The sequence below is a fragment of the Strongylocentrotus purpuratus genome, unplaced genomic scaffold (genome assembly GCF_000002235.5).
Source record: "Strongylocentrotus purpuratus isolate Spur 01 unplaced genomic scaffold, Spur_5.0 spur5_scaffold_2, whole genome shotgun sequence".
Taxonomy (NCBI): Eukaryota; Metazoa; Echinodermata; class Echinoidea; order Camarodonta; family Strongylocentrotidae; genus Strongylocentrotus; species Strongylocentrotus purpuratus.
Genome location: NW_022145605.1, coordinates 30,421,622 through 30,445,201, shown reverse-complemented (window position 1 = coordinate 30,445,201; position 23,580 = coordinate 30,421,622). Strand labels below are relative to the sequence as shown.

The following is a 23,580-nucleotide window of genomic DNA, read 5'->3' as shown; positions in this document are numbered from 1 at the left end:
AATTTATTATAGAAATTCATTAAAAGGCTTTAATATGCATCAATTGTTACCTCTTCATAAGTGTGATAAACATTGTAGTCAAAGTTGGCTAAACGTGTACCAATGGACTGCTCTCCTTCTTGCCTCGCAAGAATCTCAGCCATTTGATTGGATACCAGTGTGTTGACGTCATCAATCATAATGTCAAAGTCCAACTTCTCCTGCTTCAGGAGCATGCGTAGAGTGTCCTGACTGTTGGGCTGTACCATTACGTCAACAGGGTGGCCGGGAATTCTCGTAACGCCGGTCCAAAAGTCAAACTGTAAGTTTAAGAGGAAAAAATAAGAAAGAGAGAAAGACGTAAGGGGGGATAATAGTAATAATGATAATGATAGTAGCAATAATAATAATAAGAAGAAGAATAGGAGGAGGAGGGAAAGAAATTACCATCATGGAGCTGAGAAGGGGGCATTTGAATCCCGGATTTGAATACAGATTTGTAACTTTTTCCGAATTCGATAGTTTGGATTAACCTCAGTCTCGCTGCCAAATCGACTCCAGGCTGACTCCAAACCAACCGAATTTACGTCCTCTGGCATGGGCAAATTTTATATTTTCCCATAATAACATTTTCAGTCATACATTCACCCTAAATACAACAATTGGAAATAGGTTGTGTACGATCCCTGTATGAAACAAGTCTATTCCGTCATCAACAAATAACAAAACGAAAGTGTATGAAATGTTCTGTACGCCGGAGCAAATTTGAGAGGAGCGCGCAATATAAGTCACAGTGTTGCTCATTTCTATTTAACTGAAAAACTTCAACAATTCATTTACTTCCTATTTTTGAATTGGATATTACTCACGCTTTCATTATTATTTTTCTCCCATATTTTCTGATTTTATTAAGACCAAGATAATATAAGGGTAGAATTCCCCTTTAAATAAGTACGTGTTATTACTACGATAAAAAATAATTGCTCGCTCATTATTATAAACCAATTAATTAATCAAATTATTACCAGCTCCCAAAGTGAAATGAGGTCGTATAGGGTTAACAAACTCTGTTTATCTCTAAGCCAAGCAAATATTGTTCTACCTTTCCCGGTCCAGATGGCATATTTCACAAGCAACCGTTGAAACAAGATACTAGTAGATATCTAATTAATAATTTTTTTTTTTTATATCAGTTGCCTATACATCATATCAATATATTTTTTGATAATCATGTTTTCGTTGTTGAACTCTCTTCTGTTTATATCCAAAGAAGATGTACATAATACAGTATAGATATGTTTTTTTTTCAAATACAAATCGATTTTATGCTAAAAAATAATTTAAAAAATATACATAAAACGACATTCTCCTAAAATTATATGACATGCCTTATACGATGGTGTTAGGAAACGAAATATACTCATTACAACAAATAATACATTTCATCAGAAAATTCCTGGTTGTGAAATTGCTATTAAACACTATTAAGATCATAAATAGAAATAAAAAAGAAACATAGGTTGATGAGTCTCCTAAGAAGCAAAGCTTATATTTCATAGAAGATGGTTAATTTTTTAATAACTAATATAGATTAATCAATAATTGTTTAATACATGGTAATTCATACGTTTGAGAGACATATTAAAGCTTGTTCATCTTTGACGCGGGAAACCGCTGCGTTAAAAAAATAATGGCAACTTCGCTTAAAGATACTATGTCCCATTTGCAGGCCAAACAAATTAAAAGGTTAAATTCCAACGGCATTTGAAAGATTATACTAATTAAGAACTTCCTTATTTAAAGAAAATGGGGGCTTGAAAATGTCTTTAAGTGGGAAAATAACGACTATTAGTTGTCGAATCGACTTAAGAGCTATAGAACAAGTAAGTAATAGTTTGATTTTCAGACCCTTGTATACCGAATGGTCGTACGTTTTATGCTACGCAAAGATTCAATCAGTTTAATTTTGGCCATTACAAAAAGTGGGTTATTGATGTAGACAAATGCTCATGTATCCTTTACAGCTCATTTTATGTATGTTATTATCAAAGAAGAAAACAAAGCCAGCCAGTCACTCAATAGTGTCTGACAGTGAACTCTAGCAATTAAACGGGTTTTCTCGCATAATTTGAACGTCAGGTCACTGCTAACGTTTAAATAGCCCAGATAGGACATACATGACATTTTCATAATTCCTACAAAGTTCTACATAATTCGATGTTGGCTGCAAAAGAGACATAGTACCTTTATAGGATAGAGTTTTTTTAAACCGTTTTTAATGTTCATTTTTTTTTTAGTTACGGCACCCTTTTTGGAATAAAACAGTTCCACGTCACCCCAATCATAAAGTTCATCACATTATCACCACCCTTTCATTTAAACATGGACGCGCATACGGGTTCCTCTTGCCAAAATGTACCATTCAGTGTTGCGAGTGAACGAAGCGAACGAGTAAACAAAATAATGACACACTTCTTATCATGGCAAAAATGTTATTTTGTCATCAATACATACGAGATAAAATCTGAAAATTATATAGTCGGTCATCTTATTGCCAGGGATCATCCTGGTTTATAAATTTTGAGCGAAATTGAAGCGGGTGTTAGAAAAAAAACTTTTCGTTTATTTTGAGGCACCTTGCTGCCCGAATTATGATGATATTGACGATATTGAGGAGGCGCGATAGCTCAGTCGCAAGAGCAGTGGTCTCGTAATCCAGTGACCCGGGTTCGAAACCAAGGCGATGCGCTAGTGCCCTTTGGTAAGGCATTAATCCTCATTACCAGGTCCCTCGGAGAGGACCTTAAGCCGTCGGCCGTCTGGTTGCTTACTAACAAGCATTTATGCTTACTTAGCAGTCAGGTAACTACCAGTACCACTTGCTTCAAAACAAAACCAACATATGCGGGCAGCCATTGCGACATAATTACGAGAGTACTCATGCATCTCGCTGCCTGAAACCATCCCATTTCTAAATGTTGCGAGGGGCGAGCGAGGAAAAAGATTTCATTTCATTATTATATTATATATTTAGGCATCTTGCTGTTTCCGATACTTCGTTTTCATGAAGTTGACGTTATTGCAAAATATATTTTTCATATAACTAGCGATCCCTTGCTGTACCTTAGCTAGGGTGCTGGGGTACCCCCTCTTTAATAAATATCCAGGGAAAATCTATAAAAAAACCATTTGTAGTTCTCACCTCTTCGCCCATATTTTCTTCGATGTAACTCAGCCATCTCATTTGATTCTCCGTCGTTGGTTTAATCCTCCAGACTTGGTACCTGTTTGTTAAAATTCACACAAGTGAGATCCCATCGCCGTGAAATTGATGAATATTAGTTTGTTGATTAAATTATATTTCTTACACCAATGACTCATATGACATTGTTGATAACTACGTTAAATATATCGCGTTTATGTTATCCATATCAAGTCTCAGTTAGGTTGTCAGATACCAATATTTGTTTTCCTCCTTCTCCTCTTTTCATCTGATTTTTCTTGTTCTTCTTGTTCTTGTTCTCGTTCTTCTTGTTCTTGTTCTTTTGTCCCCTTGTTCTCCTTCCTCCTATTCTTCTTCTTGTTCTTGTTGTTCTTCTGCTTCTTCTTCGTGTTGTTCTTGTTGTTGTTGTTGTTCTTCTTGTTCTTCTTGTTTTTGTTCTTTTTCTTCGTGTTGTTCTTGTTGTTGTTGTTCTTCTTGTTCTTCTTGTTCTTGTTCTTTTTCTTCTTCTTCTTCTTCTTCTTCTTCTTCTTCTTCTTCTTCTTCTTCTTCTTCTCTCTTGAAATAATTTTCCTAAACTTATGCTATAATATGTGACCTATGCAAAAAGGAGACAAAGTATGTATAAACAATTATGTGATTAAATAATCAAATATTCGTTTTCTCACCCCTCATATTTCGCCGAGGCGAAGCACACGAAGGAAACGAATAGAACAGGTATCAGAGCTCTCATATTGAAGATGCCTGAACACCCGTAGATGGAGAAGATAATGATTATAGATCGAACAACCTAGCCTTTTTGTGATATCAGTACGAATATCCGCAGTGATGTAGCCTAAGTAGATCCAGACATTGGGGGTGGAGGGGGAGGAGGAGGGGAGGGGGGGGGGGGGGGTTGAGGGTGTTTATTTTTTTCTTTCTCTCTATCTCCCTATCTCTCTCTCCCCCCATCTTTCTGTCTCTCCTTCTCTCTCTCTCTCTCTCTCTCTCTCTCTCTCTTTCTCTCTCTCTCTCTATGTCTTTCTCTATCTCGATTCCAGACCTGTGAATATTGCAATATGTTACACTATTAATAAAGATAACTTGACCATGTTATCATTATGTTAACAGATATAATGCTATCTTGTCAAATGATAATTGCAAGTCAGGTCGTATACTTATTATGTGGGGACATTATGACTGTAGGATCTTATCTGTTTTTAATGTGGTGTACTGCTAATACCTACCTCATTTTTGAATGTTTCAAAAACTTTTCAAAAACGAATCCTAAACCCCATTTAAGAATTGATATAACTTCATATGATTTCAATTTATTTCTAGTTACTCTTTTTAAGTCGCTAAAGAACAAAATTATATAAGTTACTTGCCCTCCGACCTAAATGCATTCTAACATTTCACATGCCCATTACCAATGCTTGCTTAAAGGCTAATTACTATATACTACTACTTTCTCTACTACTTTTACTACTACTACTACTACTACTACTACTACTACTACTACTACTACTACTACTTCTACTACTACTACTCCATCCCAGTAAAGCTTCCTGAGTGAGCTGCCAACGGGATTACCCAACCAAGTACCAAGTACTACTACTACTACTACTACTACTACTACTACTACTACTACTACTACTACTACTACTACTACTACTACTTCTACTACTACTACTACTACTACTACCACCACTACTTCTACTACTACTACTCTACTACTTCTACTACTACTACTACTACTACTACTACTACTACTACTACTACAGTTAGCCTTCCTTTGAATATCTAACACCATGCAGTTGAGTTTGATGAAAATTTGATTCAATCAAAATTACAGCGGAGAGAACTAACAAGAATTAAGAGGAGCAACGGAGTTGTCTAGTAGTTTTTAGTCCAAAATGCTAATCAGCTTTTCCCAATGCTGGGCTGCATATAACGCGAAGAAGTTCTCTAATTTCAATTTTATATCCTCACATTCTTTCAGTCAATATGTAAATCTCTTCCTTTCAAATTCTCTCACTCATTTATACCGCTTATTATTAGTTTTTAAATACATCTCTTTCCTTTCATTTAAACATTCTCTCACTTTATCATTTTCTTACAATCAGTCACTCTTTATTACTTCCGTTAATATCCACTTACCTTTGTATATCTCCATATCTTGAATATATCTGACTTTATTATCTTATCAAATTCTCTCACCCCTTTCTCTTTCTTTCAAACGATCTCACTCACTTTCATTAAAAAAGTATCTCCCTTTTTCACCTGATCACATTCTCGCAATCTTGATCTGAGTCTTCATTTTAAATTCTATCACTCTATCATACATCTCTTTCATTACAAATTTCTCCTACTTTTAATCAATAACTTTTCACATTTTCTCTCTTTATATCTTCCTTTCGAATTCTCTCGCTAAATTATATATCTCTTTCATTAAATTGAGAGAAGTTTTAAAGGTAATACAAAGTTTTGGTATGGGGTCATGAATTTGGTTCAAATGAACATATTGGAAGCATATGCGATTTTACAATATTCAATGATCGCATCTAAAGTGATGAAATTGTAAATGATAAACTTTTTATGTTGTATAGCTCCCTCTCAAGACTGATTTTACTTTAGCTTTAAAAAAATGTTTCTTGACTACAATCGACCGATTTGCTATTTCCGTTTGGAAATTATATATCAGAACTAAATATTCTGAGATTTTCATGGTCGCAGCTACCATGGCCTTAGACGCTATTTTAATATTTGAAATTTGTCGGGAGCACCGGTAAATTTTGATTATTCAATTTCTCGAAATCAGAAGTTTTTTCAGCGGCTGAAATTGTTAGTGCTTATAATACATCCACAGGGGCATCCAAATATTCAATATTTTAAAGAATTACCATCCATCCAATTTTCAAAATTTCCCAAAACTTTGCGTTGTCTTTAAATCTTCTCTCAATTTCTCTTCTCCACACGTTCTTATGTTCTCTGTATCCCTCTTCTTCTTCTTGCTCACACAAACACAATTGACAGCAGAGTAATTGAAACGATATTAATACACGTCAAACAAACATTTAATCACTAATGCTACTATATCAATGACTTTACAAAACGACTCATTCTGTAATAGTGGCAACACCAATAATGTATCAAGTTTGCCTATTTACATGGGCTTTACATACATAAATGTTATTATTGATTTGGAAAATAATAGTGGTAGTAATAGCAATAGTAATGATAATAACAATAATGTTAATAATAATGATAACAACAATACTGATAATATTAATAATAATGATAATAATAATGAATGAGACAATGTTTGAGAAGATAAATGGAGTTGAGGTATGATTTTAATGAGGCTTCTATTCATAGTAACATATAAACTGTCTTGACGTTCGACCCAATAAAATCGAAACCCGAAAAACAAACAGGTATTATGAGCGAGCTATGAGCAGTTGAGATATAATTTCAGCCTTTCTATGGATCCGCCACTGGGTCACCCCCCCCCCCTTAGCAAAAATCTAGATCCGACCCTGTAATCAATGTATCATTGGAAAGCATAGTTCTTCAACTAGTCTAAGAAATCAGGGAATCTCTTTATACATACACCTCGGTCATAGATATTCACAATATATATTTTCGAGTTTCATTTGTGTTGACGTACTGTATAGTATATATTATATAAACCGAGCAATTTACTTACTTTATATTACCTCATATTTTACACTATAACCATTTTTTTAAAAGATCTAAACTTTAAAAGATATAACATTGAATTGACTGTGTCTTTCTTCAGTTTCAGTTTAGTTTCTTTTTATTTCATATGAAAAAACAACAACAATACATTAACAAAGCATAGCATATTTACAAAATCGATATTCGTGAACAATAAAGACATCTACATAGCATAAGTTTGTATGATATTTACACTAAATAATGTCGAAATTACATGTGAAAAAGGAACTTAAAGCCCCACTGTCCTACTTGTAGCTCCTTGCTCCCTCTATATAGAAAACTTCCCTAATCGATGCCTGTTGGTCCCCCATGATCCTCTATTTCTTATGTTATTTGAGAGCTGAGTTGATGAAATAGCCACCTGTCAGTGACCTCGCTGTGTGGTCTAATCCCTCCTAGTTACACTAGTGTTGATAAGCTTCTTTTTTTTTTTGATCCTCAAAAAAAATTTCAATTTGCACCCCCCCCCCCTGGATCCGCCACTGTTTGAAATGGCTGCGGAATGAAAAATATATGATTCTAGGGGGACAGTGTTATATATGGTGGCCCTGAAGGGACATCGCGAATAGACTAAATCGTGAAAAATATGCGATAAAATTCACGATATCGTCAATTTTATCGCATATTTTTCACGAAGAAATTCACGAAATTGACGATATCGTGAACTTTATCGTGAAAAGTTCACGATATAAAGTTCACGATATCGTGAATTTTATCGTGAAAAGTTCACGATATAAAGTTCACGATATCGTCCATTTTATCGTGTACTCTATCGTGTACTCTATCGTGTACTCTCCTGACGGGCGCTTCGTAAACAAAACCAGCCCTAGCTGGGGGAGACAGAGAGAAGGAAAAAAGGGAAAGGGAAAGAGAAGATAAAAGGAAAGAAAGAATAATAAGAAGAAAAGAGGGAAACGGGGGGGGGGCGAAGGGCTCTTGCCTCCTCCTCACTCCCCCCCGCCAAAAAATAAATAAGGAGAGAGACAAGGGAAAGGGAAAGGGAAAGAAAATATAAAAGGAAAGAAAGAAGAGGAAGAAGGAAAGAGGGAAACGGGGGAAGGGCGAAAGGCTCTTACCTCCCCCCCCCCCCGCCAAAAAAATAAATAAGAGAGAGAGAGAGAGAGAGAGAGAAGGGAAAGGGAAAGAAAGAAGAGGAATAAGAGGAAAACAGGGGAAGGGCGAAGGGCTCTTGCCTCCTCCCCCCCCCCCGCCAAAAATAAATAAGAGAGAGAAGGGAAAGGGAAAGAGAAGATAAAAGGAAAGATAGAATAATAAGAAGAAAAGAGGGAAACGGGGGAAGGGCGAAGGGCTCTTGCCTCCTCCCTCCCCACCCCCCGCCAAAAAAAATAAATAAGAGATAGAGAGAGAAGGGAAAGGGAAAGGGAAAGAGAAGATAAAAGGAAAGAAAGAAGAGGAAGAAGAAGAAGAAAAGAGGGAAACGGGGGCGAAGGGCTCTTGCATCCCCCCGCCCAAAAAATAAATAAGAGAGAGAGAGAGAAGGGAAAGGGAAAGAGAATAAAAAAGGAAAGGAAGAAGAATAAGAATAAAAGAGGGGCTCTTGCCTCCTACCCCCCTCCCGCGCCAACAAATAAATAGGAGAGAGAGAGAGAGAGATAGAGAGAAGGGAAAGGGAAAGGGAAAGAAAATATAAAAGGAAAGAAAGAAGAAGAAGACGGAAAGAGGGAAACGGGGGAAGGGCGAAAGGCTCTTACCTCCCCCTCCCCCCTCCCGCCATAAAGGGAAAGAGAAGGGAGAGGGAAAGAAAATATAAAAGGAAAGAAAGAAGAGGAAAAAGAATAAGAAAAGAGGAAAACAGGGGCGAAGGGCTCTTGCCTCCTTTCTTTTCTTTCTTTTCCTTTCTTTCCTATTCTCCCTCTTTTTCGTTTTTCTCTTTCTTTCTTCTCTTTCCCTTTCCTTCTCTCTCTCTCTCTCTTATTTATTTTTTGGCGGGGGGGGGGGGGGCGGGGGGACGAGGCAAAAGCCCTTTGCCCCCGTTTCCCTCTTTTCTTCTTCTTCCTCTTTTTTCTTTCCTTTTATCTTCTCTTTCCCTTTCCCTTTCCCTTCTCTCTCTCTCTCTGATTTATTTTTTGGCGGGGGGGGGGGGGGGGGGGGGGGGGGCAAGAGTCCTTCGCCCTTCCCCCGTTTTCCTCTTTTCTTCTTCTTCCTCTTCTTTCTTTCCTTTTATCTCCTCTTTCCCTTTCCCTTTCCCTTCTCTCTCTCTCTCTCTCTGATTTATTTTTTGGCGGGGAGGGGGGGGGGGGGGGGAGTGAGGAGGAGGCAAGAGCCCTTCGCCCCCCCCGTTTCCCTCTTTTCTTCTTATTATTCTTTCTTTCCTTTTATCTTCTCTTTCCCTTTCCCTTTTTTCCTTCTCTCTGTCTCCCCCAGCTAGGGCTGGTTTTGTTTACGAAGCGCCCGTCAGGAGAGTACACAATAGAGTACACGATAGAGTACACGATAAAATTGACGATATCGTGAACTTTATATCGTGAACTTTTCACGATAAAATTCACGATATCGTCAATTTCATCGTGAAAAGTTCACGATAAAGTTCACGATATCGTCAATTTCGTGAATTTCTTCGTGAAAAATATGCGATAAAATTGACGATATCGTGAATTTTATCGCATATTTTTCACGATTTAGTCTATTCGCGATGTCCCTTCAGGGCCACCATAGTTATATGTATCGAAAGTTCATAAACTCAACTGTCATATGACACCAACAAGTCCGATAATAATTCATGCTTGGGTGAGCACTGCTCACTTTTGTAAAGGGTATGAAAATTAGGTTGCGCAGGAATTAGCCTTCCGATTTGTGAGAGGTAAATCCTTTGGAGCTTACACAATTGAGGGTTATATGATGCATTCATGATTTGCTGAGTGAATTTCATGGTTTTTTAAACCAAACTTTTATGCATGAGTAAACAGAAATTGCTTTTTTTTTTTATTGTAGCATTGTAACTTTCCCTGGTAGACTCAGTGGTGTGTTCATGGGAGTCAGGATGGGGTGATGGTATATTTACATGTTAAACTTTTTTGTTGTTGTACATCTGTGATTTTGAATAAAAACCTTCACCCCACATTTAAGTTATTGTAAGATTAGTTAAACATCTCATTGATTTACTTATTATAATAACAAGATGGGGATTATGTAAATTGATTATTCAAATACGGTTTGTTGAAAAAAGGAATGTCACAGATGTTAGTGGCAACTTATTCTTCAGGTTACCCATTTCTTGTGCGAAACTAAAGTGCTAAAATAACTGGTTGGTTTGTTGATAGACTGAGTGATTGATTGAGTCATTGATTAATTATGATTGATTTATTGAATGATTAAATTGATTGAAATACTGAATGCTGATTAAATGCTTGATAGATTAATTGATTGACCTATTGACTGATACATTGTTGATTATAAGTGATTGATAGCTGAATGTTGATTGTCTAATTAATTGTCAAGATATGCACAAGCATACCCAGGCATAGAGAGAGAGAGAGAGAGAGAAAGAGAGAGAGAGAGAGAGGGGGGGGGGGGCATACATGTCCTCTTGACCCTTATCCCATCTACCCAACAAAGTCATACCCTATATTTAACCTCCCCTGCACCATGGCATGTACCATCACCCCGTCCTGACTCCCATGAACACACCACCATGGAAAGTTACAATGCTATACGGTAAAAACAAATGCAATTCCTGTTCACTCATGCATAAAATGTTAATCCCATAAACCACAAATTTCACTCAGCAAACCCAAACTCATCACAATTTATCGTAAATTGGTCATATCATGCTCAATTCTGTAAGCTCCAAAGGATCTACCTCTCACAAATTGGAAGGCTCATTCCTGCGTAACCTAATTTTCATATCCTTTACAAAAGTGAGCAGTGCTCACCCGAGCATGAATTTTTTTCGGACTTTTTGGTGTCATATAAAAGAAGAGTTTATGAGCTTTCCATACATATAAAGCTTTTCTCCTAGTATCATATATTTTTTTATTCGGCAGCCATTTCAAAAGTTTATAGTTTGTTTTTGCACACACTGTATATATGTAAATGTATATGTAAATGTATAATTATCTAGATAGATGGCGATATAGAAATGCCTATTATTATTATTATTACTATTATATTAGGTGTTAAAGTGACTCGGTAACATTGTTGAAGGTTGATGAAAAAAATTGCTTAATTTTTGTATAAAATGTTACTTACTATATTCCTTTTACTATACTAACCCTCTGACATGCAAAAAATCCTGAACAAATTCTCAAACCACAAAGATATCTATGGTTTTCTATGAAGGCGTCGATGTGAGACACCATCTAACAGTGATTAACAGTAAATTCTCCCAATCACTTTTGAATTTTCCCAACCGTTTTTCCATGAGAAAAATACATAAAACAGGCTATAAAAATCTGTCAACACTTAACTGTCTGGAATGGAATGTAGAGCCATTTTATTGCTTTGTGACGATTTACATTCACCTAAAATGTAATTAAATTGTCCTTGTCTGAACAGGCTTTGACAAGTAGCAGAATAGAAGTAGAATGATATAGTTGGGAGAATTAAGGAATCGATCAGATCAGTTTTTCCCAATTTGTACCATGAATAATGATCCGTTTTCACTCAAATTTTCAGATTATCTTTAATTGTACATCTAGCATTGAAGTCACTACCTTAGCACCACTATCTCTCATCTGAACAATGTTACAAAGTCCCTTTAAGTACATGTTTACATATTTGTACATTTATATCATAAACTCTATACACATTTACTCATAAAACTGCACTTTTATGTTGTAGTCGGATACCTTTTGCGTTTCATATTTTCATGAACCACTAACTACTATTCTACGATGACGTTTATACAAAGTCTCTTTGCTAATCATAATCTCATTGAAATGTGAAAATTGCTCCGTCTTTTTAGCCACAAAAATTAATATCTCCGTAATAATAATTTAAGTGCTGTTCATATGAAAATAAGTGCATAGAACGACCAAAAAAGAAAGTTTTGACTGACAAACTCGATCATTTCCAAAGCTCCGATAGACTTGTACAAACAATGACAAGAGAAAACCTGATTATATATATATATATATATATATATATATATATATATATATATATATATATATATTTATGTGTGTGTGTGTGTGTGTGTGTGTGAGGGGGGGGGGTGATGGAGGGTATTCCGTTTCCCCCCTCCCCATCAAGGTGTTTAGATGCAATCATTGGTGCAATCAGGTAGCAGGTAGTATGCAAATTGAAAGAAACAAATCAAAATTTTATACCCCCACTTTTTTCTCGCAAATGTATTTATATTCTCTGGAGCAATCCTCATCGTGCCACCCAAATGGATTACGCACAAAAAGTATGAAACAGTTTACGTTATCATCGAACGAATCGGAGACAAGATTGTTATATGTAAGATTTGATCCGTCTAGCCACCTTGCCTCATTGGGACTTGAGCCGGTCAGCCCGATCCAGCGACCCTCGCTGGCGATCCCTACGATGTAGTTCTGTTCCTCTTGCGACTCGATGAAGACCAGATGGGATCCGTATTGGGAACAGGCTGAAACCGCGGAAGCATGATTCATCTTGCAAGTGCTAAGATAGTAGGACGATCCGCCGTATTCATGTTTCACCGAAGGAGATGGGCACGTTAAAAAAACTGAAAGCAATATGTAAATTATTCAATTTAAATTAGTAGAAAAATGTTTTATTTGGGAAAAAAACTTAAACATTCAAAAAAGAATAAATAATGATGATAATGATGACGACAACAAAAACGATGGTGATGAGAATGAGGTTTGTTTATTTTGCTCGTTTTACCTGACGAGTAAGAAAACATGTGCATGCTAGCAATTAAGCAACAAGGGGACCGACGGCTTTAAGTCCTCTCTGGGGGACTTGGTAATGAGGATTGATGCCTTACCAAAGGGCACTAGCGCATGGACTTGGTTTCGAATTCAGACCTCCCGGCTACTAGCCTTTTGACAAGGATTTTTTTTGGATTCTGTCTTTTACTGCTCTGTATGAATTATTCATAACGTTGGATTTGTTGCCCAATCAGAACGGCCATCTCCCAGTTGGCTTCGTTCGTGATTCGTTCGTTATCAAAACATGAGAGAGAGAGAGAGAGGGAGAAGGGGAGAGGGGTAGCGGCTAATAATGATCAAATGCATGATGTCACTTCGTTATTTCTCTTACGTTTTATACTGAAGGTGGTGGTTTCTTGCGATGTCGTTGTGTCTGACATCGTGGTCGAAGAACTCGTCGTGCGCTTGGTCGTCGCGTTCGTAGTCGATGATTCTCTTGACTCTGAAACGTTTTTAAAAACATAACTGAGTAAAGCTATGGTCACAAATCAGAGCAGCGACCGACCGATCAGTAGCCTGCTCGGTCGCTGCTAGAATTTAGGCATCGCCCAGCGATTTTTGGAGAAGACGAGTAGGCTGTAGAGCCCCAGCGATGCCTTGGCGGTGACCTGTCGATTACCCGTCGGTCGCCGGTCGATTTTAGGTCAAAACTGGGCGAAATCGCGGAGCTTTTTCGCGCGGTGTCCCGGCAGTGACCGACCGGTGACCCTCCGATTGCCGGGCGGTCTTCCACCAGCCACGGGCTGATTTTAAAGAAACTGCCCGGCGGCCGGCCAGTGATCGGCGGGGCTCCAAAATACGCCCGGTGCCTGGTCGTTTGCCGCCCGGGCACCGAACTAATCGAGCGTTCGCCACCGAGCGATTTAGGTCAAAAATCGAAGCCGCTAGGTCAAAGGCTGCGACCGATTTTGGACTCGCCGCCCAGTGACCGACTGATCCCCCAGCGGAGACCGGGCGGCGACCGGGCGGCGACTGCTCGACAGCCTTTGACCTAGGGGCTTCGATTTTTGACCTAAATCGTTCGACGATGAACGCTCGATTAGGTCGGCGCCCGGCCGGCGACCGCCCGGATCGCCGAGCGTAGTCTGGGCGGCGAGTGAAAGTGAGCAGGCTCCTCCCGAATTTTAACTCCGCGCTAAAACTTCAGCAGCGATTAGGAATGACGCCTAAACAGGATTAAAAGGCAAAAACGAAAAAAACTTACCTTCAGCAAATTTGTAGATTTAGTGGTGTTTTGTCAAAGTTGAAGGATATTTTGTTGTTAAATATTTCCTCTTAATGGTGTTTATTTTTGTTAAACTCGTGGGCACAAGAATTAGACGGTAACTTCCCCCCTTACTAAATTTTATTTTAGTGACGCCCGTGAAAGAAAAGGAGACAGAAAATAGAGAGTCAGATAAAGACTGGGAGAGGGAGAGAGAGAGAGAGAGAGAGAGAGAGCGGGGGGGGGGGGGTATTGGCTAGTAGAGCAATTATGATAATAATCAAATTCATGACGCCATTTAAATGTTTCTTTTGCCTTACCTATGATGGTGGTTTCTTGCAATGTCATTGTGTGTGGTTGTTCCGACACCGTGGTCGAAGGGCTCGTCGGGGGCAAGGTCGTCGCTTCCGTTGTCACCGACTCTGAAAAGAATTTAAAACCTTTTTTTAAATGAGTGGGGGGGGGGGGGAGCTAGAAGCCGGAACCAAAGAGACAAAGAGCGTGGAGGGAGGGAAAGTAAATATAATACAAATATACGAGCAATGCCCCACCCCCCTTATAAAGTGTTTTAGCTATGCTTATGAACGAAGGACAAAGAAAAAGAGAGTCAGAGAGTCAGAGGGAGAGAGAGAGAGAGAGAGAGAGGGGGGGGGGGGTAGATGGGGGGGGGGGAGCTACATATGGCTAGCCCCATTATGATAATGATCTTAATGCATGACGTAAACTCCATGTTTCTATTGCTTAGGCATACTAGAGGTAGTTGTGTTTTCGGTAGTCGTTGCGTCTGAGCGTTCCGACATTGTGGTCGTATGGCTCGTCGTGGGCTTGGTCGTAATACTTTCAGTAGCGGTAGTAGTAGTAGTAGTAGTAGTAGTAGTAGTAGTAGTAGTAGTAGTAGTAGTGTGTAGTAGTAGTAGTAGTGGTAGTAGTAAAATAGTAGAACTCTATAGCAGCAGTGGTAATATCAGTTGTTGTTATTGTTGTACTACTTTTAGAAGTAGTAGTAAAGTAGTAGACCTCTACCAGCAGTGGTAATATCAGTTGTTGTTATTGATGTAGTACTTGTAGTAATTGTAGTAGTAGCAGTAGTACGAGTATAAATTGTAGTAGTATTAGTTGTAGTAGTAGTAGTAGTAGTAGTAGTAGTAGTAGTAGTAGTCACTGGCGTACTGGTGGGGGGGCGCCAGCCCCCCCAAATAAAATTGAACCATGACTTATTTTCACAAGTAATGTATAAATGTTCGTGATATCACATGATTTCCAACAAAATGCTAGTTTCTCCATTTTTTCTTGCAAACTGACCCATTCCAAGATAGCCAGGAAGAGCATATGTTTTTTTATAGTCACTAAGGGCCTTATAGTGGCCACTAACAGTAACATTAATTCCTTTCCAGAAGCTACTGTGCAAAGCACTGCTGGATAACATGCTACGTACCACCACTCGGGCTGAGCATGCACACGCAGATTTGCGAACGAGCGTTCTGGACATACTTACATCATGTAACACTACACATGGGGGAAATTGAATTCAGACAAGATTAAGAGTAGAGAACGGTACAACGAATCGTCTTCTTTCTCTAATAATTTAATGCAACGGCAAAGCTTCCGCGCTTCGCGCGGATGGGGGAACTAATTTCAGACTAGGATTAAGAGTCGAGAACGGTACAACGAATCGTCTTAGCTTTCTTTAATAATTAATTAAAAGCGAAAGTGATTTCAGACAAGGATTAAGAGTAATAATTTATTGAAACGTCAAAGCTTCCGCGCTTTGCGCGAAAGAGGGGGGGGGGGGGACGGAATTTAGACAAGGATTAAGAGTCGAGAACGGTTCAACGGTACAATGAATCGTCTTCTTTCTCTATAAATTTCATAAAACGTGAAAGCATCCGCGCTTCGCGCAGGGTGGGCGAAAGTGAATTCAGACAAGGGTTAAGAGTAATAATTTATTGAAACGTCAAAGCTTCCACATTTCGCGCGGGCGGGGGAGAAGGACTGAATTCAGACAAGGATTAAGAGTCGAGACCGGTACAATGAATCGTCTTCTTTCTCTAATAATTAAATGAAACGTCATAGCTTCCGCGCTTTGCGCGGGAGGGGCGAGACAAGCTGAGTCGAGAACAGTACAACGGATCGTCTTCTTTCTCTAATAATTTAATGAAGTGTCAAAGCTTCCGCGCTTTGCGCGGGAGGGGAAAAACTGAAAAATAACTTAGTTCCTGGCCCCGGGTTAATAGGGCTCAATTTGTAGACATTTGGGCATTGGCATTTTTATATTTGTCGGTAATAATATTGGTGGCTCGTTTTGTCGGTAATCGGCGGCCTCTACACCCTCCCCCCCCCTCCCCCACTGAAAAAGATCTAGCGACGCCCCTGATAACGATACAGTTTATACACTCGAGATAATTTTTGCAAGTACTACTGGTGAAGTACCGGACCACCGTCTTTGTGCATTGTGCGGCATCAAAGCATAATTTATACAACGTCTCACGACGTACAGATCACTTTTCTCTAACTTCTAACCAATCAGAAGGCCTCTAATTTTCCATGAAGTGCCGGTGGACATTAATGCGCCAATGTGGTTCTCAAATTGCAAAAGATCCCTACTCTTGGAAGGGGTATAGGGGAAAGCAATTTTACGTCATATTACTCCAGGAAGTGCCTGAAAATGCGTCTAGTTTGGTTCTAAAATTGCAAATGCTTCTTACTCTGGGAGGGGGCCAGAACCCCCTCCCAGACCCACCCCCTGCTTGGTCGCTCCGCTAGCTCCTTCGCCGTTTAAGCCTCGTTCTGTCGCTTTTTACATATTATATTTCAACCCATGCCATTTTGTGCCCCCCCCGGTAAGAAATTCCTGGATCCGCCACTGATGCCCATACCCCTTGAGCTTCGGGGGCTTCGCCCCTTGAACCCCGCCGGGGCTTTGCCCCTAGACCCCACTTTGAGAAACGTTCAGCGGGGCCTGCATGTTAGAGTGGGGTAATTCGGATTTTTTTTTGTCAGCCCCCCCAAACGTTTTTGCTCATTACGCCACTGGTAGTAGTACTAGTAGTATATGTTGTTGTTGCTGTAGTAGTATCAGTAATAGAAGTAGTAGTAGCTTTTGTAGTAGTAGTAGTGGCAGTAGTAGTGGTTGTATTTTTCGTAGTTGTAGTTACAGTTGTAGTAGTAGTTGTAGTAGTAGTAGACATCTATTAGTAATCGTAGTAGTAAAAGTAGTTATAATGATAGTGGGAGTGTATATCTATAATATCATTTTAAAATGTATTATGATACTCACCCGGGATTCTGCATATTATATGTTGGCCAGGAATTTTTCCAGCGATGACAGCAGGGGGAGAGAAGAGTTTTGGGACAGTCTGCAACATGATGCCATTGGGTAGTCGCACCATCTTACACTGATAGGACGCCGGCAAGGTGCTTTGCAGGCTGATGAACTCGTCTAGACAAGATTTTTTTGTCAGCTTGGACGAATCCGATAAAACAGGCAAGGCTGTGTGGAATAAAACAAAAAGGAAATCGAAAGTGAGCTCTTCCTCCTACTCCTCCCTCATTCCCTTCTTCCTCTCCCTTACCCCTAAGGAATTAAATTTCCCAGAAAGGTATAGACCAGTTTTGGAAACGCCCCCCTCTCAAAAATGAAATGGAAGCTCTTATTACCAATCATGTGAAAAAATATGTTTTGACTAATGATGATACAACTTTTGCCGGGAAACCGCCTACTAATTGATATATTTGGTAAATTAATATATATATCCGGACTAGATAGATATCGTAGAGTCCCATATACATCTTTTTGTGTGCAGTGCTTGTAACTTTACCAAGACTGGGCCAAATTTATTATTACGTTTATGATTCGAGATTCCAGAACCTTGCAGTACACACTAATGCTTATGCTAGATGATCAACCTTTTCTGATCGATTCCACAATCTTTATGTTTCTTTCACATTTCGATCGCATGACTAGAACTGGTCTATACCTTTAAAATAGTTTGAAACCTTCATTAGGTAGAATTTTCCAAACTGAGAACATTTTATTTGAGATGCCATGTAGGTTTATACAATCTCGCTCCTATTTTGCTTCATTGTGGTAATTTTGAAGCCAACTTTTTTCAGCAGCGTTCGTAAAATCATGAAAATATGACGCAAATATGAAGTCAGAATTATTCTTACCAAAGGCCAAGCAGGATATGGTACCAAACAGCAACTTCCACAATACACTGATCATTTCGTCTTTAGCCTGTATTTAGAAAACCATATTGACATATGGTATTTATACAAGCTATTTAATATGCAAGCTTGATGAAATGCGTACATAACCATGAATTTGAATGAGGCACATGTTAATTTGATTGAATCAAACGCGAATTAATATGCACAGATAATGAATTTGTACTCATAAATAGCAAGACTGGGACAAATCAATTTCAATTAAATGGATTGAAAAAGTTGTGAAATTGGCAGGGAAAATTATACTTTATCTTCTCTTGTCTTCTTTTCAATTTTCTTCTATGCTTCTCTTTTGACTCTTCTTCTCCTCCTTCCTTTTTATTTTCTATTTTGTTCATCCTTATTCTTCTTTCCTCTTCTAGGCCTGGTGTAAATTGAACGTGGACGTTCAACTGAAGGGCATGGAATTTGCCCAATAGTCTATGAATTAAAGCTGTTTGGTTTAAGATTAAAGAAATATAATTGTACATGCCACTTTAGCCAAAGAAAGCAAAGCTTAAGTTAGACTGGAATCTTCGTAGTGAACATTCGATACATATTTTATCATGTGCTAACTGCGAACTGGTCTATTATATTTCTTTAATCTTGAACCAAACAGCTTTAATTCATTAAGTCGCGAGTCACTCTCCTTTTCATCTCACAAAAATTTCTTTCTATATTATGCCCATTTGTATAGGCCTAAGTCATTTATGATATGTTTAATTTCATTTTTTCCAATTTATTTTGCTTGTTTGTTTTATCAAATTTATTACATTGTATTATTTCGAAATGTATGATCTACATATATATGCTTATATTGAAACGGACAACAGGTTAAATGGCAATCAAATCAAATCAGACTCATGGTGGTCATTTCTGATTGGAACAAATTAATAAAATACTCACCATTTCACAGATCGATCTTCAAGGGCTTCCAAAAATTATGAAACAGCACGATGATAACCTGACGTCTTTCTCGGATAAAAAAGTAACAAATTTGGAAACGAAGAATACAGTTGCTTGAATACAGAAAGGCGGACAAGACGAACCGTAAGATTCAAACTGTAGGCTATAGCTATCGATCAACGGAGATCAATTGAAATCGCAGGGACATATGACTTGATATCTACTTCCAACCAATTATAAATGGTAAATGGTACGTTTTTCATTCTCTGCAGGCGGTAAGCTCGTATGAGAGCGGGATCGATATGAACAGAAAGATTAAAAAGGAGATACTGCCAACTCGTACATCAAAATTATGATGACGATTGGTGGATTGAAATTATGGGATAGATTATGGGATAGCACTACAACGGGTGAGGTAATTATAAAGATTATTTGGTTTTAGTTTTTCTTCAAAAAGGCAATTCCCTGCACCTACCCTACATAATTTTGTTTGTGAAAACACACGTTACGCTAATAACATGCTTACAATGGATAGGAAACTATGAGAAAGCTTCATTGGAATACCTTTCAGCGCCAATTATTCATAAAGAGGTGGAATTGTATTTTTTGTTTGGGGTGTTGAGTGGATCGACTTTATGGGATAGCATTAATGCCCCAATGCACTACTTCCAGCTACCTACGCTCTCTATATAGCAAACAATGCCTAATCGGTGACTGTTAGTCCCCCATGGTCCTCTTTTTCTTATGTTAATTGAGAGCTGATTTGGTGAGATAACCATCTGTCAGTGACCATGCATGGAGGTCTAATCCCTCCTGGCTAAACTAGTGCAGATAGGCATTAAGGGATATATATTTATAGCATCGATTATTTGTGTTGTTAAAGCGCCATAGAAACAAGCTGATTAAATTGATAGGTATGATAGAAGAAAAACAACCCGACCGTTATGCACTGTCAGACAATGAAATATCGATATATCAGGCATGACAAAAAGTCTGCATATTTCATGAAAACATGCATAATTGAATTCTAATAATGAGTCGAGCTTTGATGCTCCTGCTTTAGTAAGGTAATGGTTGACCTGGTTTTGTTCCCGACCGTTAGTATTTTCAAAGGTTCATAAAATTAAAAAAAATCCAATACCAGTAAGCTTATGAATCCAAAAATGTTATAACGGTTAAATTTTGACATTTATTACATTACTCTGAAGGTTTATTTTTCAAAATGTTAAATATTTTACCTTTTCATGCGCGCGCTCACCAAAAGCATTCACAATTCCACTAAAACTCACCTACCCCGAAACAAATGGGAAGGGGGAGTGGAGGGGGATGGGGACTGTTTTGGTGCATAATTATATTGTACATAATTATAGCTAGTGTCAGAGTGGGCGCGTAAGACGTACGATTTAAGCTAGCTAATACCTGCAGATAAGATCAAATAAAATAAAGTCACCCGATACCTTAGCAACATGTTGTGTAGGGAACAGAAATTATGGGATAGATTAACGCCGATGATTCTTGTTTCTTTGTTTTTGCTATTGTTTGAGAAAACGCACGTTATCTCAGAAACATTATATACCTTTGGATCGAATTAAGGAGTATCTCCTCGAGATAGTTATTAGCCCCGATAATATTTTGGTAAAAACATGTTTTGCTTTTGTTTGAGAAAACGAACTTTATCTCAGAAACATCAAATTTTTGATCGAATTTAGGGGATTGTTCTGTTAGACAGGTATTCGCGCCGATGAAGCTGTTTTGAGGATTGGGACGTACATAATTTTGTTTGTAAAAATACACGATACGCTTATAATTTGATCGGTATGATACAAGAAAAAAGAAACCGACCGTTACGCACAATCAGACAATTTGATATCGAGCTCAATCCATTACCCGCCCTGTTTAATCACGTACTAATATAACGCGTCACACGTTAATGCTCTCGCCTTGATAGCAAATGGAAGGCATCGTTTTCTCCCGAAGGTTGGTACTTCCAAAGGTTCGTTAATTCGAATTTAAAAAATTAAAAAGGGTTCACCCCTCTGAACGAGGTTTGCAATTGTGAAAATTACAAATTCTCTCTTCTTTTCGGAAGAAAAAACCCTATTTCATCATTCGACATCTCATTATAAACATTTGCGATGACGAGCATACGGAGAAACGAACCGGCGACTTTATGAATTGATGAGTAATTTCAAACTTCATTTTGGTCATCATTATTGTCCCGACCGAAACCTTCTTCAAAATAAACTTAATTTAATACCGTGTTCACAAGAAGACCAATTAAAATGAAATTAGAATGTTGAATTTTGAGACATTTAGAGTTTTATGAGATTTAGAATATCTATCAGCGCCAGTGATTTTTAGAGAGGTGGTTTTTTGTTTTGGGAAAACACACGTTATCTTAAAAACAGGTTGAGTGGATCGAAATTATATGATAGCGTTTGTCCCCAACCGGACAAATTCCTCTATAGGGCCATGCATTATGGTTCAAGGCATGCCCACATAGGGGATTTGTTTATGTTAGGGGTCGGGGCAAAAAGCAATGAATTATTGATAATTTATTGCATTTTTTTTTTTTTTTGGTATTTGTGGGGGCGGCGACATACCCTAGTCTCCGCTGCGTACAGTCATGATTCAGTGGCTTAGCAATGTCCTCGTTACTGTGAGCCCCCAGGATCAAAACCGTGTCGATCAACTATATTAGTGCCATTTTATGAGGCATTAATCCTCATTACTGTCAGTTATGACTTAAGGACATAGGTCCCCTAGTTGATTACCATAGTAACACACACATGCTTTAGCAGTCACTCAAAACAAACACTCACAAATTATTATTCAATAAAATTTAAGAATGTATACTATTATCTAGGTTTTTAGAGATAAATTATTGTCAAAATCATTCCTATATTACTACTTCCTCTACTACTTTTACTGCTGCTGTTACTACTACTACTACTACTACTACTACTACTACTACTACTACTACTACTACTAGTACTACTATTTCTACTACTACTACTACTACTATTACTACTACTACTACTACTACTACTACTTCTACTACTATTACTACTACTACTTTTACTACTACTACTACTACTACTACTACTACTACTACTAATACTATAATTAGCCTTCCTTTGAATATCTAACACCATGCAGTTGAGTTTGATGAACATTTTATTCGATCAAAATTACAGCGGAGAGAACTAACAAGAATTAAGAGGAGCAACGGAGTTGTCTAGTAGTTTTTAGTCCAAAATGCTAATCACCTTTTCCCGATGTTGGGTTGTGTATAACGCGAAGAAGTTCTCTAATTTCAATTTGATATCCTCAGAATGTATACAATTATCTAGATCTATTAGGAATAAATCATTGTCAAATCATTCCTATACTACTACTTCCTCTACTACTTTTACTGCTGATGTTACTACTACTACTACTACTACTACTACTACTACTACTACTACTACTACTACTACTACTATAATTAGCCTTCCTTTGAATATCTAACACCATGCAGTTGAGTTTGATGAAAATTGTATTCAATCAAAATTACAGCGGAGCGAACTATCAAGAATTAAGAAGAGCAACGGAGTTGTCTGGTAGTTTTAGTCCAAAATGCTAATCAACTTTTCCCGATGTTGGGTTGTGTATAACGCGAAGAAGTTCTCTTATTTCAATTTTATATCCTCACATTCTTTCAGTCAATATGTAAATCTCTTCCTTTCAAATTCTCTCACTCATTTATACCGCTTATTATTAGTTTTTAAATACATCTCTTTCATTTAAACATTCTCCCCCTTTATCATTTTCTTACAATCTATCACTCTCTATTTCTTCTGTTAATATCCACTTACCTTTTGATATCTTGATATCTCGTATATATCTGACTTTATTATCTTCTCAAATTCTCTCACCCCTTTCTCTTTCTTTCAAATGATCTCACTCACTTTCATTAAAAAAGTATCTCCCTTTTTCACCTTTTCACATTCTCGCAATCTTGATCAGAGTCTTCATTTTCAATTCTATCACTCTAAATTACATCTCTTTCATGACAAATTTTTCTTACTTTTATTCAAAAATGTTCACATTCTCTCTCTTTATATCTTCCTTTCGAATTCTCTCACTAAATTATACATCTCTATCATTTAATTGAGAGAAGTTTTAAAGGTAATACAAAGTTTTGGTATGGGGTCATGAATTTGGTTCAAATGAACATATTGGAAGCATATGCGATTTTACAATATTCAATGATCGCATCTAAAGTGATGAAATTGTAAATGATAAACTCTTTATGTTGTATAGCTCCCTCTCAAGACTGAGTTTACTTTAGCTTTAAAACAATGTTTCGTGACTACAATCGACCGATTTGCTATTTCCGTTTGGAAACTATATATCAGAACTACATATTCTGAAATTTTTATGGTCGCAGCCACCATGGCCTTATACGCTATTTTAATATTTGAAAT

At 37.9% G+C, this 23,580-nt stretch overlaps 1 protein-coding gene across 1 annotated transcript in view; it reads right to left on the bottom strand.

Annotated features, from left to right (window-relative positions):
* The window catches only part of LOC764971 (carboxypeptidase B), an 11,941-nt gene extending 7,994 nt beyond the window's left edge, over positions 1–3,947 (bottom strand). The window contains exons 1-3 of the mRNA XM_030991213.1: positions 3,868–3,947; positions 3,182–3,263; positions 51–299 (exon numbers count right to left, since the gene is read on the bottom strand). Coding sequence (XP_030847073.1) covers positions 51–299; positions 3,182–3,263; positions 3,868–3,932 — 396 coding nt within the window. The 5' untranslated portion in view covers positions 3,933–3,947. The remainder of the gene's footprint in view (positions 1–50; positions 300–3,181; positions 3,264–3,867) is intronic.
* Between the last annotated feature and the right edge of the window lie 19,633 nt (positions 3,948–23,580).